General features: G+C 44.2%; 1 protein-coding gene across 1 annotated transcript in view; it reads left to right on the top strand.

The window, feature by feature from the left end:
- hydin (HYDIN axonemal central pair apparatus protein) overlaps nt 1-17,860 on the top strand; it is a 76,884-nt gene that overhangs the window by 58,089 nt on the left and 935 nt on the right. Inside the window, exons 54-84 of the mRNA XM_031564398.1 lie at nt 36-135; nt 276-375; nt 483-651; nt 808-1,049; nt 1,437-1,539; nt 1,815-2,019; nt 2,284-2,516; nt 2,714-2,862; nt 3,107-3,302; nt 3,697-3,805; nt 4,069-4,293; nt 4,515-4,879; nt 5,123-5,283; nt 5,452-5,540; nt 5,811-6,030; nt 6,571-6,792; nt 6,989-7,115; nt 7,267-7,432; nt 8,361-8,508; nt 9,705-9,912; nt 10,126-10,347; nt 10,446-10,615; nt 10,936-11,134; nt 11,736-11,894; nt 13,014-13,294; nt 13,651-13,870; nt 14,291-14,497; nt 15,483-15,646; nt 16,171-16,321; nt 16,564-16,794; nt 17,485-17,709. Coding sequence (XP_031420258.1) covers nt 36-135; nt 276-375; nt 483-651; nt 808-1,049; nt 1,437-1,539; nt 1,815-2,019; nt 2,284-2,516; nt 2,714-2,862; nt 3,107-3,302; nt 3,697-3,805; nt 4,069-4,293; nt 4,515-4,879; nt 5,123-5,283; nt 5,452-5,540; nt 5,811-6,030; nt 6,571-6,792; nt 6,989-7,115; nt 7,267-7,432; nt 8,361-8,508; nt 9,705-9,912; nt 10,126-10,347; nt 10,446-10,615; nt 10,936-11,134; nt 11,736-11,894; nt 13,014-13,294; nt 13,651-13,870; nt 14,291-14,497; nt 15,483-15,646; nt 16,171-16,321; nt 16,564-16,794; nt 17,485-17,709 — 5,766 coding nt within the window. The remainder of the gene's footprint in view (nt 1-35; nt 136-275; nt 376-482; nt 652-807; nt 1,050-1,436; nt 1,540-1,814; nt 2,020-2,283; nt 2,517-2,713; nt 2,863-3,106; nt 3,303-3,696; nt 3,806-4,068; nt 4,294-4,514; nt 4,880-5,122; nt 5,284-5,451; nt 5,541-5,810; nt 6,031-6,570; nt 6,793-6,988; nt 7,116-7,266; nt 7,433-8,360; nt 8,509-9,704; nt 9,913-10,125; nt 10,348-10,445; nt 10,616-10,935; nt 11,135-11,735; nt 11,895-13,013; nt 13,295-13,650; nt 13,871-14,290; nt 14,498-15,482; nt 15,647-16,170; nt 16,322-16,563; nt 16,795-17,484; nt 17,710-17,860) is intronic.

The following is a 17,860-nucleotide window of genomic DNA, read 5'->3' as shown; positions in this document are numbered from 1 at the left end:
TGTGTACACAACAAGATGTGATTGTATGTCATAAGGTTGCAGATGCAGACGGTATCCTGGGCATTGTCTACACTGAGAATATCCAGGTGACTGCTGAGGCCTATGATGTGGCTCTGGACATCACCTTCCCCAAAGGTTCTCAAGCCAAACAATGGCTTTGTTTTATTTAAATTTAAATTTGTATTTGTATTATTATTACTTTATGGATAGTAGTACTCGTAGATTCCTGTTCACTGTCTTTAATCTGGTTATTTTTTGTCTTATAAAACACATAGGTGCTGATGGAGGTCTGGATTTTGGAACAGTAAAAGTATCAGAGGAAGTGAGGTTATCTGTTAACTTGAAAAACAAAGGCAAATATGACATCGCCTACAAGTGAGGAGCGCACATAATACTTTCTTCATTCAACAAAACAAAACAAGACCATTCTTTGCTTCATCTGTGCTGATGACTGGTGTCTGTTTACTTTTTCCTTGAATCAGATTTGTGTTAGAGCCCACACTTCCTGACATGCCCAACCTCAACTCAGCCTTCATCATCACACCTCAGGCGGCCACCCTTCACCCCACCGACCGCCCCGCTTGCGTCCAGTTTACCTTCTGTTACAACAAGGAAGTACGCATCCATGAACAGCCAATCCTGCGCTGCCAGGTACGCAGGGACCCCCCACTTACACTTATATGTCTGGCAGTTGCACAATGGCACCCTTGTGTGTCGGCATCTGTAAAAGTATCAGTTCATTTCCTGATATGAGTTTCAACATGCAAATTAAGTCTCAAATGAAGTTGGTTTTCTTCTTTTTCATAGATCATTGAGCCAAACATTTCAAATGCTGGGGAGACCATCGCCATCATCCCCATCAAGGTGTCTTTCCTGTCTGTCTTCTCCAAATACTTGATTACACCATCCAGCGACATCAACTTTGGACCTCTGGTATATGGAAGCCGTAAGACTCGAAGCTTTACCATTGAGAACATTGGGGACTTTGAGATCCGCTTCCATGTCTCCAGAATTTGCAAAGACATCCCAGGGCCTGCACACAAGAAAGGGTGAGAAAGCATTTCAGCAGCAGCCAATCAGGCATTCCCGAACCTTTTTCTTCCGTCTCTTTCCCTCTCTTGTATGCAGGCATGTGCTTAAAGGGAAAGGCCTAAAAGAAAATGTCCACTAAGTGACTCACACACAGGCTATTGAGTTTAAGAAAAATATTAAAAATATCTTTTTAAAAAGCATCATGAATGTTTAAAGAGCATGTGATGGCTATTGTTGCCATCTTAGTTAGGGAAATAATGTATATTAAGCTGTAGTAATGTTCTTTGCCATATGACATACTGGAGAAAAAATATGATTAGCATCCCAGCCTATCTTAAGTTAAGGCAGTTGTCACTGTAACTGACTTCAGTCTGGTTTTGAAACAGTGCTTTGTTTTCCCATAGCTTAGGCAAGAGGACGTCGCGGGAGAGCTACTCTGCCAAGCAAAACCCCGGAAAACCCCGACGAAGCGAGTCAATTCAGAAAGAGAGCACTGCCATGACCCAGGTGTGTGAGAAGGCAAGATCCTGCTCACTGAGAAGAGCACTACTCAGGACGCTGACCGAGCAGGGGACGGAAATGTCTCTTTATTTGCAAACAGAGAGCACCTCTGGGAACTCTATCACAAGCACATCACTTACACACGCATAGAAAATGAAATGCACATCACTGCAGTAGTGTTAGGTGCCAGGTTTGATACTCAGAAAACCGTCAGTATCTTAATTGGTAAAACACATTCAGTTATTTGTATTAACCTGCTCCTCCCCTCCTTCCCTCTCCAGACTCGCTTCACCACAGGAGTGTTCTCCCTGTCCCCCTCCTTTGGGGTGGTGGCCCCGGGATCCAGTCAGGTCGTGATTGTGGAGTGTGTGGCAGAGCAGGCAGGCCTGTGGCAGGAGTACCTCGCTGTTGACATCAGCGACCGAAACCCTCTAGACAACATTGGAGGCATCCCATATCATCTGGTGGCCGAAGTCTGTATGCCAGGTGTGTGTGTGTGTGTGTGTGTGTGTGTGTGTGTGTGTGTGTGTGTGTGTGTGTGTGTGTGTGTGTGTGTGTCTGTCTGTCTGTCTGTCTGTGTGTGCATTTTTTTTCTACAGCTTAACAGAACTACTGTCTGGTCATTTACTGGAAAATGAATTGTGAAGCTGTTTGTTTCACTATTTGGGTCATATGCTGTGCATCGAATGTGATATAGCAGGTTTTTGTTAGTAAAAAAAAACACGTTTCCTGGATGTTTTCTGTCCTCAGGCTTTATCAAGGACATTGCTTCCATCTTTGAGGAGCACCACATCTGTAAGAACAGCAACATGCTGCAGTGTGAGCAGTTCAGAGATGCCTCCAGCATTTATGTGGAAGGCGAAAATAAGTTTATCTTCAACAATGTGCTGGTCGGCCAGTCAGCCAAGGCCCGCTTCCGCCTCACCAACAGTGGCAAAGTCCCGTGTGAGCTGAGCCTGTCAGCCAAATCTGTGCAAACCAAGGTGCGTTTGTGCTTGAGTGTATGTCCACTTAACTGAAAGGAAATAAAGGTATTACTACCTGCTGAAAATTATATGCAACCAGAAAATGAGCAATGCGCAGTCTAAACAGTTTTTTCTTGTATTTTAGAGTGCCTTTCAGTTTGAGCTAGATAATCAAAGGGGTTGTGGTATAATAAGTGTCTTTCTCTTCTCCTCAGGCGACACGGACCACTGAGGTGTTCGAGCTGCTGCCCACTAAGATGTGCCTCCCCAGCCATTCCCACGCCTTCGCCGTCATCACCTTCACCCCTCCCTCCATGCTGGCCTACCAGGGCATCTTCGAAGTCACACTGGAGGGAGCTTCCAGGTAAATCACAACGCTGTGGAAGGGATATATGATAACTGATGTGGTATACAATTTGAAGCTATTATCTAATTGTTTATGTTTTCTGTGTTCTGTTAATTTAACTTTGATCTAAACGGCAGCTTGAGTTTTGTGTTCCAGAAAAATGTAAATGATGATGATACTGATCTTCATCATGTTATTCTTCTTTTTCTCCATCCTCATCCTCATCATAAACCATCTCTGCCTGTGTCCTGTTGTCTGTCAGTGCCATGTCGATGGGCAAGAACAAGCTGCTGGTGTTGGACCTAGTGGGTGACGGGAACCTGCCCTTTGTGAGCGTGCTGCGGCCCATGGTCAGGAACAGGCGGGGCCAGCCAGTGCTGCAGTTCAAACGTCAGCTGGTGGGTCGAGGGCAGACCTTACCGCTGGTCATCAAGAATGACGGAAATGTACCTGCGAAGGTGGGCCCAGCTTACTCAGTCAACGCAGGAGATGTACTCCAGGCATTGTTAATGTCGTCAATTAGAATTATAGCTGATTTTAATGGAATATCTGTAAAGGTGTGCAAAATCCTTATGGTCTAAAAGTGGACATAAAGAAATATCCTGGAACTCATCTGTACTGTACTGTAGCTCATATTTACTTTACTTTAAGCATGATAAACAGCACTATATGTTTACTATTAAATATAATTTTTGTATTGTAAACATCTTTGAGTTTTTATAAATACATGTAATATGAATTACAATACTTTTATTATCACAGATCCTGTAATTGTGACTGTTTATTAGTGAAGATCATATAAATTAAATCTAGATTTCTGGAATGTTCTGATGAGCTCTTGATCATCTCCAGGCCACTATTGAATTGCAAGACAAAATGGGAGTGTTTAAGATTAAGTCTGCGCCATGCTACTCATCCAGAATCATCACTCCAGTGACGTCAGAGGATGAAAGCGGAGAAGGTTTGTTGATTCTGCTCGCAGATCACATATATATCATATAGACTTTGTGATGCCAGTGTGCTACCTTGACCCTTTTCAGAGTCAACTATACTCTGGGAACAGGCAGGTAAACTTGGACTATGCCATAGTTAACCTCAAACCTACAGTCCCATAGCGGTGGTGGCAGAGGCTGTTTAGAACCTGTTAGCCTATAAAATAGGGCAACCCACTCCTTATGAATCTGTTGTCCTTTAACAAAGTTCTTGTTCGTTGTTTTCCCGCAGAGGGATCGTTCGGCAAGGTGGTGTCTCTGGTGATGAGTGTGGGCCAACAGGCAGAACTTGAAGTGGAATTCAGTCCAAGGAACACTCGGACCTTTGAAGCCACCATACGTCTGGTGGTGGCCGATAACCTGTTTGAAGAGACAGAAGTGCAACTTTTAGGAGAGAGTTACCAGGACATTGTGACCCTGGACAACATCCTCAGCAAAGGGTTGGAATCCACCAACAGTAAGAGTCTACCACTTGATTTGAATAGAGTTCTCACCATCAGATTCATGGGTAATGCTCTCCATTAGGGAACCGAATAGATTGTACATCTGCAGAATGTTTTTATATTTTATGTTATGGCTTTTTTCAGCAGTAATTAGTAATTCAGTAATACAGCATGTGTAACCTTTTTTCAATTCTCTTACATTTTTATTTTTATTATTTTCCCTCCCTGTTTTCAGGCAAGTCTGACCACCTGCACTTTGGCCACTGCCATGTGGCCAAATCCTACCAGGACACTTTCACCATGACCAACCTAAGCGGTTCGGACGCGCTGCATTTCGAGTGGCCGCCAGATGGCACCCAGGTGTGCTTCTCCCCGCGGGTCGGCCACCTGCACGCCGGCTGCGCCAAAGACATCGCCGTCACCTTCTGCTCCAAGCAGCCCGTCACGCTCAGTGCCCAGCTCCAGAAGTGTAAGCTGTGTCGCGTCATCTTCCAGCAGCCTGTGGATCAGGTGGCAGACTGGGACGACCGTCAGAGGACGGTGAAGTGGGTGGACACCTCCAAACAGGCAGGCGCACAGAAGGAGCCAGCCAGGAAGAAGGTACTGCACTACACAGAGTCTTCAAAGAAAACAAACTTATCAGAGTACCACTCAAAGGGTTGAATATTTCATGAAAATCGGAAGACGGGGTAATCTGCACATGACCTAAGTCTGCAGCAAAGATAAATGCAAAGCATTCATGACATGGAGAAAAAAGGTGGAAATGTGATTTTTAAATCCAGTTGGCTGACCAGCATACCTCTGACCTCATAAGGAGCATTGACCTTCACACCTGTGTTGAAGGTGATCGAGATAGACCCAGAGCCTGCCAACACTGTGGTGGAGAACTCATCTAGAGTGGTGGAGCTGCTCCTTAGTGCTGTGTGCGACTACGCCAAATTCACCTGTGACTCTGAGCCCATACACTTCAAGGACACGATGCTGTACCAGACCAGGGTCTACAAGTAAGTGTGGTTCTTTCATGTGTTTATGTGTGCGTGTATGTCTAGACATGTGCACTTATATGTTGTGTTTGTATACATCCAACTTTTCTGTATCATGTCCGATATCAGAGGCCACAGGCCTGCTCAGCCTTATGAGATTTGGTTTTGCCTGTCTGTGCTCTTTGTCAGGCTCCAGATGACAAACACAGGCACTACCAAGCTGGACTTCTCCTGGCAAGTCCTGTATGGTGGAGAAACAATCATCCCAGATCACAGAGGTAAGAAAGTCATCATCATGATGCTGTGGAACATAATCTGACAGATATTAACATAAAAGGTTTAAAAAAAAATATTGAACACAGTTGAGCTGAAACATACTTTCTACAACATACTTTTTTCCTATCATTTCCTTATCTGAAGACACTGACAGTGTGATAGATAGACCTCTAAGATCATTAGTGATTACTTTTTGAAATGTTACTTTGGCAACTCCATGAGAGGGTTGAAGGAGTAGCGGAATGCTCCTCATTTAATCTCTGTCCCCCCAGATGTTTCCACCCGTTCCAGCTGCCAGTCTCGCTGTGGCACGGCCCTGCGGCCCTGCTCCTCTCTGGGGAGCGTGTCTATCATGTTGCTGAGGGACCCCGACCTGCCGCCGTTCCGTGTGGAGCCCAGTGTGGGAGCCATTAGCCCAGGAGACAGCCAGACCTTCTGCGTGAAGTTTTCCCCCATAGAGGTGGCCCAGTATGAGGCCCAGCTAGTGTGCAGGTCTGGAGCACCTCAGAAGAAACTGTTAATATGCAAACACAGTTTACACACACCACACATCACAAACACCAGTAGACAAAAAACATTCACCTCAACACCCGAGCCTAACACAAACACTTCTCTACTAACACCAAACTCAACTTGTACAATAACTTCAACATATAACTCCTCAACTCTTCCACCTACAAACTCACCCTACCCCAATCAGTGACCACTTAATTATGTGGCTTACTGTTTGGTCAGATCAGATTTGTAGTCTGTTCTGCTATTGTTTTCTCAGAGTTGTTCGTTTCAACATACTTGCTGTCTGTCCGGATTCTAAGAATTGCTGGTTTCATCATGTTTGCTGCAAGTTCTGTTATTTCAGAGTTATTTATTTCATCATGTTTGAAATAGTTTTGTTGTTTCTTAGAGATGCTTGCATCATTCTTACAGCTTCTGTTGTTTCTGATTGACAAAACTGGCAAGTCTCTATTGCTTCTGGAAACTAGGTTTATTGCAATACTTTAGTCTAACATATTCATACATTGTTCTTGGCAGTGTTCCTAATCTGAAGGATGAACAGGGTCCCACCATACAGATGAGAGGCCGCAGCCTGCTCCCACACTGCCACTTCCACCTCGGGCAATCTGACTACATCACTGGCAACCGCCGCAACCTAGAATTACGGGGCCCACACGGGGCCCCTCCACGATGTGCCCTGGACGCCAGCACACAGGTCATAGAGTTCACATCCACTGGGGTTGGTGTACCCTGCACCAGGTTAGTTTTGCCTCAGTAGGGCCTCAGGACCTTTGTGTATAACCCACATCCTATTCTGTGTATTGTCAAATTCCACCTTGAATGATGTATTGGAAATCCTACTTAGTCCTATATATTCAAAGCATATTCACAATCGTTACAGATGCTTGTTAAGTTATAAGAACACTTGAATGAAATGTATGTTCCCTCACTGCAGGCAGTTCAGCTTAGTCAACCCCACCAATAAACCTTATTCTTATGAGTGGCAATGTGAGGATTCAGGGCCCTCACCTTTCAAATGCTGCACTCCTAACGGCTCCATCCTACCTGGCAAGAAAGTGGAGGTGAGTGGAGAAAGCATAACAATTGTTCAAAGATATGTGTAGCACAGATAATTGAAATCTCTCTGTTGGGTGGTTGATGGTAAGGTTGAGCTGGAACAGAGACTGTTGTAGCTCCTTGGGTCCTGTCTTCACATACCATTCGTTACCACAGGTGAGGTTTGAGTTCCATTCTGTGGCCCTGGAGCTGGTGGAGTCATTTTGGACCTTTCAAATCCCCAATCTCAACCTCTCTGTGGCCTTCTTACTGGTGGGCACTGCCCGTGAGCCTATGGTCTACATCGACCAAGCCCACCTCAACATGGGCAGCCTGCTCATAGGTGGGTCCCCTGTCTTACCCCCCTGGCTTACTGCATATGAGACGTGGATTCACTGGATTATCTTGCTAGTCAGCCTCATTTTTTCAATAAAAACCTAGAACTATTGAACCATTACATTTTACTTTTTTAATGTGACATTATGCAGGTTTTCACAGTTTTAAAGCAGCATTACGGAGTTCTGTTCCAAAACTAGCTAGCTAACTACCTAAAAGGTATGCAAAAACCTTGCAAACACCACCAACAGCCCAGTTGACACTGATATACAGTAAACTTGCCAACACACTAAATGGTGTCTTTTGGCAGTATAGCTGGCATTGTCATGCGGTGAAAGCTTTTCTTCCATTTTTGCAGGGTATTCCTGCTCGGTATACAGAACCACATAGGGCATATCCTGGATAGCTAGTGGGAAAGACTAGTTAATCTGTCCTTGACATGACCATATGCTATCAAAATGAATTTGAGGATGGTACCAAAACTAGTTGCCTAAAAAAACATACCTCAAAAAGTGTCAAATTGTTGCATAGTGTTACTTTAAGGTATATTTTTGTAGGTAACATCCTCAAATTCATTTTGATGGCTTATGGACACCTGTGGTCCCCAGTAGCTATCCAGGCTATTTACTCTGTAATGCCTCTTTAACTGCTGTGCATGTTATTCATTGTGCATGCTTTTCCAGTGCCTGCTTTAAAATACTGAGGGCCCTAATTGTATTGACGAGCAACGAGCAAAGCATCAAGCAAAGTCTGTCGCACGTGAACTAAAACTTGTGTGTCGTGTGGAAGCATTGCGCATTGCGCATTGCGCTGAGGATCTTGCTCATGGTATTATTTCCTGCGCCAAGGACTTTGCTCATTGCCCGTCTATGAAATTAGGGCCCTGTGCGTATGAAAGTTTTTTACTTTGCATATGGCTCTGTATCTCCCTGTAGGCTGTGTGGTTCAGCACACGTTGTGTCTGGTGAACAATGAGAAGGAGCCCTTCAAGTTTGCTGTCCAGAAGAGCTCCTGCTACTCAGAGAGTTTCGTGGACCAGCTGCAGATTGAGCCCATGCAGGGGACATTGCCACCCAACGACAAGCAAGTAGCAATTTGACTGAGTTTGGAATGCATGTGGCCCAGATCTGGTCAGGATAGCAAAGGCAGTCAGAGACATTTTCATTTTTTTGTTCTTCCATAAATAATGACAGGTCAATAATTAGCCTCAAATATACACTTACAGTATATATGTGTATTCCTTAACAAGCCCTCTTAGCATCCCAGTAAAACTGAGCACTACAAGCATGTAGAGCCACTGAAAGGTGCTAGTCATAAAGAACTGCCTATATAAAATAGGGGATATGTGATTGAAGGAATCTCAAAAGGATCTGTATGAAGGTTTAATGAATAGGTGACAATCGCCACAGATTGTCCGGTAAGAACAAGAATGTCAAAGTTCCAATGATGACGGTGTTTTATTGAACACACACACACTCGCAAGAAATGATGGAATGATACTGATGATGATCAACAATGAACCATGAATCCGTGTTTGAACCGTGGTTTCTATGAATGACATGAATAACAAATATATACAAATATTAACAATTAAATACAATAAAGATGAAACATTATATACAACACGAGTGAATATGATATGTGCATGACTAATGTTACGGCTATGAATTAAATGCGGATATGTTCCTTTCACACCGTGCCGCATAACGGTGAACATTCTACTCCTCAGTATTAACCGTAATTTGTTGGTATGACAGTCACATGAATGAGACATGACATGACAGTGAATGATAATACACTAAATGACTAACATATATTATATACAATGATATAAACAGACTAAATCACTAAACACACATATATACAACACTCACATTCTCAAAGACGCACGGCAAGAACGAACGTGAATGTCCTTGATCCTAGATATTGTCCGATGTACTTCTGGACGCTCCTCTCCAGCTTTGGTTGACTGACAAAATGGCCATAGGAGGGTGGGACTTATATTAGGTGAGATGGGAATGAGAGGGCATGTCAGGGCATGAACTGAGGGAGCCTTAAAACTGTCTAGAAACTGTCTTGGGGTGGGCAAATGGTCAGTAAAATTCCACTGTTTACGAGCCCCCACAGAACCCTGGGATCACCTGATTGGGTGACCTCCCAATAGACCCCAAGATCCTGTGAGTGGCACAGCTGGAGACCGCTGGTTGCTTAGCGGCAGCTAACATCTGAGCCTACATCTGAATTTAACCTATCATCCCTTTGCTTGCGTCTCATGCCAGGCTGCCTTTTTTGATGACGTTAAAACCGACCCAGGAGGGTGAGGTGGCATTCAACCTTGCTGTGAATGTGCGGGGGAGGGTGCAGCCTGTGATGTTGAACGTGAAGGCGGACTGCTACCACATGAGAGCCTCTGTGCAGTGTGAGAACCCTGAGGGCCAGGTCACTGAGATGGCACCCAACAGCCTTCATGAGGTGGACTTCAAGCAGGTCAGTCATAACAGAGAAAGGCAAAATATTTTACATAAACAAACAAACAAAAATCCTGTACCCCATGTTCATAGAGTTAGTTTGTTACTCCAGTGCATTCCAGTGAACAGGTGGTGTTGAATAGCTTGGCATTCATTGTGTACTAGTGACCCCATTTCACACTGGTCCTACGCAACTGAACTACAACATTAGTTCCTTTTTCTGTACATATAGGTGGAGTTGCGTGATAAGACCACTTTTGCATTTCTGGTGTCCAACCCTGGGCTGTTCAATCTGGACATTCAGTATGAACTGTGGGGTCCAGCCAAGCTGCAGCGCCAACTACATGTTAAGCCAGAGCATGAAAATGTGGCTGCAGGCAAGCAAACACGCTGCACTGTGTCCTTCTACCCCCAGGAGAAGTGTGTACTCAGAGACGTCGGCCTCGCGATTAAGGTTTGGCACCGGCATTGGCAAACGAATCGCCTGTTCTGTCTTCTCTGTCTCTGATTGTTGTCTTTTTCAACATCTCTCCTTCGTTTCCTGAACTGCAGATAAAGCATGGTCCTGTGTACAGCTGTGCCCTTCTGGGTGTGGCTGAGTTCCCAGGTCTGGACTTCTCCTTCCAAAAGCACAACTTTGGGAAGAACTTCATCTTCTCAGCGGGGATGACTCCGGCCTCAAAGTCCCTGGTCCTCACTAACAGAGGAGAGCGGCCAATCAGGTGACTGATTAACCATGGTGGCGGGAGAATAATTTGGTACAAGTCATAATGTGTTTACTTAAAAAATGAAGCTTTGCAAGTATACTTATATATCATAATAATATATTTAAATCAATATTCTTATAGATGCAATGTAAGAGAGAAATAATACAGACACTGTATAAGATACAATGTTTTGCATATTTTTCATATATATTGAAATTAAATATTTTTAACAAAGATTTGATATTTTGATTTAAATATGTTTATTGTCCTGAAAATACACATAGATATATACACATAGTGCAATGCCATTCTCTGTTGTGTTTCCTCTGCCACAGCGTGGACTGTTCTTTCACAAACACCCCCTTCTTGAAGGTGGGCTTCCAGCCTAGACTCCTCCCTCCTGGTGATTGCATGGATGTACCCATCACATTCTATCCACAAGAGGCCAAACAATACCACGAAAAACTGGTCTTTGGCATCAACGACTGCGCCAAAAAAGTGGTTGAGATCCTGGGCCAAGGCACAGAGATTAAGGTGAAAGAAGGCTAACGTGTTTTGACACTTTTGGTGGATAAAGTCCTCTTTGTGTGACCTATATAACTGCTTTTATTCACTCTTTAGAACCTTAACCCTTTAAGAACATATACTACTAGAGCTTCACAGTTTTTTTTGTCTTTGATTTTTGCTGTTTGGACACCAGCAGTTTTAGGGCCCATTATAGTGTTTTATCCATAAAATATATCCATGCTATTCTATTACCAGTTAACTTTTAATTTCAGTCTGCCTTTACTCTGTCTGACTGTGAAGTCCTACAGTAGATAGATTGTGTCAGTGAATTATCATGGTTACAGCCCAGTAGAAAGTATCACTCCGTTGGAACAGCAAAGACCACACACCATTACTGTGATTGCAGTGGCCACCCTGAAGCATTAAGGCCAATGTCCCCATGCGTAGTATGTATTTGTAGTTTAGTATGTATTTGCAGTTTAGTATGTATTTGCAGTTTAGTGTGTTTTGTAGTTTAGTATGTATTTGCAGTTTAGTATGTATTTGTAGTTTAGTATTTATTTGCAGTTTATTATGTATTTGTGTGTTGTGAGGATAAATGTATGTGTCCCAAACTCTGCTGATCCAGCTGGACTTTGAGGACCCCAGGCAGAAGATGGTGAATCTGGGTTCACTGCAGGTAGGTCAGCGCAGCCACCAGCTCATCTCCCTCATCAACAACAGCGCCCTGGCCATCACCTTCACCCTGCAGTTCAACTCCACAGTGGACGCGCTGCATGACGCACAGGTGGGATATACAAACACACACACACACACACACACACACACACACACATACACACACACACACACACACACAAGCACACACACATGCACAGAGATACATATCCAAATACACCTATACATACACTACCTCTTCTTTAAACACTCACACTAAAATATCTCATCTAAAGATTGTTGTTTTAACTTTTCCTTATCCTTATCATCTGTCTCCTTCAATTAGTTATTCAGATACAGTCATTTAAATGTAAATTGTCAGTAACCTTCCCGAGGTAAATCGTTCATGTGAGAAGCTGCAAGATCAAACAGTTGAGGTTGGTTCCTCAGCGTATTTAACCTTAAAACTGTCAAAGATGAGACCTTTTGAGAAATCCGTTGTGTCAAAGATGAAAATAAATAAACATATACGGTCACAATTGTTAAATGGTTTTTAATAGGCAAATCCTACCCACCCCCACACACACACACAAAAAATACATTATTTTCCACCACCCTGTGCATCGGATTACTCCTGTGCAGAAACATTACATTAGTAATTAGTACAGTACATTGCACTTTTTTGTATATGGAGCAAGTACAAAATATTTGCTGCTTTTGACAGGCACTACACAGGGGCCCATTGACACAGGGAAAAAGTTACTAGTGTTGGTTTTATGCCCATGGCCATGCTCGAGCTAAAGCTATCAAACAACAAATTGCATTTAGATTGGAAGGCTGAATTACCGCTGCAGCAGAGAACAGGCAACTTCAGCGTCACTCTGAAAACATTTGTCCTTCATCAGCAGTTTCCATCTGGGAAAGGCCACAGTGTCTTATCCATGTTTTCTGCCGTCGCCTGTCCCGACTTTGTTTTGTTTCGCGTTTTTGCTTCTTTGACGACATGGATTCATGCTCCCTTGCCTTTTCTTGTAATAAATTGAATCAGTATGAGTGCCTCTGGTGTGGTGAACTTGAAATGAGAACTGCAAGCAGGCAGTTTAGATACAAACCCTGTGTGTTGTTTTGTTTTGTTGTGTAGGTGTGGTGTTATTTTTAAACCCCTCAGCCTTAGCCTGAATGTGTGTGTGTGTGTGTGTGTGTGTGTGTGTGTGTGTGTGTGTGTGTGTGTGTGTGTGTGTCCATGCAGGTTCTGTCCATGATGCCATCCAGCGAGGTGACTGTGCAAGGCTGTGGTGGGCGCTGCACGGTGGAGCTGCTCTTCACGCCGAAGGAGCGTATAGCCCCCTTCAGCGAGGAGCTGCGGCTGGAGTGTCTGGGCATGGTGCGCCCCCTACTGGTGTTCAAGGGCTGCTGCCACGGCGTGGAGGTCAAGCTGGACCAGGACTACCTGACGTTCGGAGCCGTGGTCCAGCGCTGCCACGCCACCAGACGCATCCTCATGCAAAACACTGGGGACATTGGAGTCAGGTACGAATGCAACAGTGCATTGGTGTGTGTGAAAGACGTCACGTGTCGGTATACTATCAGTATGTGGGAGGCTGTGTGTGGTTGGGTCAGAGAATGCCTGTGTATAGGGCGGGTGTATAGGTTTTTTTTTTTTTTTAAGAAATGAATCAAAGATTCAAACAGTCCTATACTGTATGCTGAAATTCTCTGTGATCTATTTTCCTGCTCGTTTATCATCTGTGAACATATCCACGCAGAGTAGTGGTGAACACTTGTGATCTACTGGTGATTTACTCATTCTGTCTTTTTCTTCTCTTGTTCTCTCCCTCTCCCTTTCTCTCCTTCTATCCCTCTCTCTCTCTCTCTCTTTCCCTCAGATTCCATTGGGATGTGAAGAGTTTTCTTCCAGACTTCTTCATCAGTCCCGTGGAGGGCTACATTTCCACTGGGATGGAGGTGCCCTTCGAGGTGACCTTTGCTCCCACAGAGCTGTGCCAGGACCGCCGTTATGATGGACTGACCTGCGCCATCGAGGGCAGCACCCCAATCTCTCTCACCCTCACAGGCTCCTGCATTGTGCCCTCCACTGCCAAGGAGGTAGGAGCCAGCAGAGAGCATTTACACTAAGAAGGACCTTTTTAAGGACGACTGGTAGATTGTCAGTGTATTTATATAGACTGTGCATGTTAAAACAATTTTACAGAATATAGTCAATCCCAGTGTGTTATATGCGGTAATGCAGTTTACCAGTATGTTACCGATTCAGTTACATTTCCAAATTATATTCTCTGGGCTGGTGATGTTTTTATATATATACTGTATATACTACTCAACAAAATATATTTATAATGTAGGTTTCATCGTGAAATATTGAAATAGAATAGGGACAGAATTGAAAGAAAGATGAATGATTTGAACAGAAAGTGCAGGATGACATTTTGGGGTTATTTTTGGACAGATTTAGGCCCAGCCTGTTATTGACTAACCATCTGTTGTCTGTCTGGTGTTCTGGCCCAGGTGATGAACTTCATCTGCCAGGTGCGCTTCCAGCACACGCTACCGCTGACCCTCACCAACCGCTCCAACCAGCGCTGGATCCTCAAGCCCGTGATAGAAAGCCAGCATTGGACCGGTGCGCCCACCTGTGTCATCGAGCCCTACCACAACAAGGTCTATGAGGTCATCTACAAGCCCGTAGTCATGACCACAGATAAGAAGCATCTGGTGGGTACTGATCTCCTATACACACTCTTTCCTGCGGAGCACTTCAAGTGGCAGACTTCTTTCGTCAGCTCCCCATCCCTTTCGTTTGTTGTTAATTATTAACTCCCAGTTGTCCACTCTCAGTACTGCTCTCTCTCTCCTCCTCATGGTCACACTTGATTAATTTATTTGGAATGACCAATACTGATTACAACACCACAGCATCCAAATATTAATAAAGAGCCTATTATGTCTCACACAACAACACAAACACTGTGCAAGTATTAACAGCCAAGTGAATCAGTAGATGAATGCATAGTCATATCAGGGGTAGAGATGGCAGCGCCTTCTCCATATATGCAGACTGCCTATGATTGCTGACACAGAGCAGTATTTGGCTATTTGCTTAGAGTTCTTCTTATTAAGTCCAGCAATTTGCAATCCTCTAACACAGAGTCTATGAACATGTCCAAGGCTACCATAAATAAGTACAACTAGTTTTGTTCTATAACCACCTACTGTCAGAGCATGAGTTAATGGCTGATATTTTAACATTTTTTCAGAGAAACACAGGTCCATATACATGTCAAAGCAACAACCCACTTCCAGAATCACAATGGTTTTTAAAAGATCGTCAACAACAACAATGTCAGGAGTATTTGGAGAGTCTTTAAGAACACTTTCTAAGGAGTTGTCATTCAAGTGTGTGAACCAGTTCAATTGTACTTTTTTGTTTGTGTGTATTGTGCTTTGTCCATATGCTTTGCGTAATTCGTTCGCTGTAATGTCAACAATGCGATCGTGACGGGCAATGTATAGTCCTTTAAATGCGGGGCATCCGTTCATTATGTGCGCTGTTGATTCCAAATGTTTGTCGTTATGCAACAAGCAGAATGGGTCATGGTCACACACACACACACACACACACACACACACATATATATTTTCACAGCTTCCATGTGGCAGTTGTTGAGTATCTCTCTCTTTCTCTCTCTATCCTGCTCAGGGTTCGATCTTCTTCCCCTTTCCGGATGGAACGGGTTTGCTGTACACGCTGGTTGGCACAGCTGAGCCACCTAAACCTGTGGGCCTCATCAGCCATGAGTTGCCCTGCAAGACCACCTACACTGAGGTTCTGCCTGTGCAGAACTGGCTGTCCAAGCCACAGAGGTAGACATTTGCAGTGCACTCCCTTACTAAAGCATGTCCATAGAGAACCTTTTCAAAATAACCCAAAGGGTTCATGATTATGTTCTCATCTAAATTAATCAGCCTCAGTCTCATTGGCTACTCATAGCTAAGAATTGATATCCTGATTGCCAGAATGGTGGTAGAACAATCTTTTGAGAGAACATGCATAAGTGAGGGCTAAGTAGAACCTGTAACGTTCCCCCCAGTGAGACAAGGCATAGAACCCTGACTGCAGATTTTGTGTACTATCATGTGCACCTATTGTTTCAGTTCCCACTGCTCACAGAGGAGCAGATGTTTCAATTCAGCTCTGATGGAAACTCATTTCGCTGGTCTAATTGTATTTCCGCAAAAAATCACAGCGACAACAGCTCAAATGGGAGAACAATGTGCCTTTCGCCCTCACAAATCCAACTGTGTTCTTTAGTAATCCTATAATGGACTGTCCCAGATAGCCCCTCTCTCCTGAAGGAGACTTCTACATGCTCCTTCTGCCTCCCCAGGTTTCATGTTTTGCTGGAGATTATTAAACCTGAGCGTCTGGATAGCACCGTCTCTCTGAAAGGCCTGGATTATGTGGATGTGTCTGGCCTGGCCACCAAGGACTACAAAATCTCCTTCTTCTCTTATAAGGAGGGCCTGTTCAATGCCAAGGTGAGGCAGACAAGCAGTTTGAAGGAGGTGGGGCAGAGGCCTTCGCAGGATTTCAGCTAAGATCTGGAAGTGTTCATTAGCAGATCGCTCAAGTCAAGGGGTGACAATAATGACTGAAATTGTCTTTTTATCATATGAAAAGAGGGGGACTTCATGCTTATTGTGCTCATCTTTTAGGATCTAGTCCCATAAGTCATTTCTGCTCACCACTGGTTCCCCCTTACCCCTCTGCGGTACCCCAGGTGACGTTCCGCAATGAAGAGACAGGCGAGTATCTGTTATACCTGCTGAACTTCAGGACCACAGCGCCAGGGGTGATCAGGACCATTGAGATGAGCACGCTAGTGCGCCAGTGTACGTCCGCCTCGGTGAGGGTGGAGAACCCACTACCCGCCGTCCTCGTCTTCACCGTGGAGTGCCGCAGCCCTGATGTCAGCCTGCCCTCCCAAATCTCTGTGCCAGCCGCGACATGGGTACAATTCCATCCGCTCTGTCACTTGTCATAGATTTTTGTTCTGTCTCTGTAAGTCTGCCATGTTGTTGATCAGTCAGAATTGACAGATCAGATTTGGTGTGGTTTCCTTAATGTATGTAGCTAAAACACAGGTTAATGCGTAAATCATTTTAGAATCCGTTTCAGAGGTAACATGTCAGCATACATACAGTAAGTCATAACCGTTGGTTATGCAGCCATAGGCAGATAAACTTCATCATTTTTGGCTTCACCAACCCTCAGTATGTACTGCTAACACAGTTCATTGTGTCCTTTATTTATGGATGGTGTTCAAGGAATACTGGGTTAGGGTCAAATTCAGCAAACAGAGGCGAATGCGTTTTCTTTTAACTTTGTTGTGTAAACATTCCAAATTGTTTGATTTAAATGGTAACCCTTAGTCCAGCATAAATGTTCGTTTGCCGAGAACTACCTCCTTAGACATGTTTGCAGTGAACTAAAAGCAAACAAAAAACTGTAATTTCCAAATTTGCAAATTTCCAAACATTTGCCTTTCTATTCTATTTAGAATGCACAAATATCTGTCTCAACGTCTCAAATATCGACTCTGCCATTAAGACCCAGAATGCGCCCTGTAGAATTTTCTCTGTGTCCGCAGTAGCATTACCATTACCTATTCACAGTCCTGTTTTAACCACTCTCTGCTCAGGGCACCTTGACTTTTGAGTACCAGCCCCTGAGGCCAGGCGAGTCCATCACACGACTCGTGCTGCACAACTCTGAGCTAGGCTACTTCCACTATGACCTGCAGCTCAACGCCTTGCCCCCGCTCCCGGAGAAGCCCCTCTACTTCCGTGCGCCCCTGGGCAGTGGCCTCTATGTGCCCCTCAAGTTCATGAACTTCTCCCGGGTCAAAGCGGAGTTCACCTGCAAGGTAAGAGGAATGAGCCAGGTGAGAGGCTGTCAAGCCCCATTGTCGGTTCCACTTGTAAATGCCCGCATGCTTCCTTTGTGAAAGTGTTTTAAGAACTTTAACTTTAAAATACAAGGTAGGATGTTTGGTAAGACAGACATACAGCATTTTT

This window comes from Clupea harengus, chromosome 3, assembly GCF_900700415.2.
Source record: "Clupea harengus chromosome 3, Ch_v2.0.2, whole genome shotgun sequence".
NCBI lineage: Eukaryota > Metazoa > Chordata > Actinopteri > Clupeiformes > Clupeidae > Clupea > Clupea harengus.
Note: the sequence above shows the minus strand (reverse complement) of the source record. Positions and strands in the feature narration are given on the sequence as shown.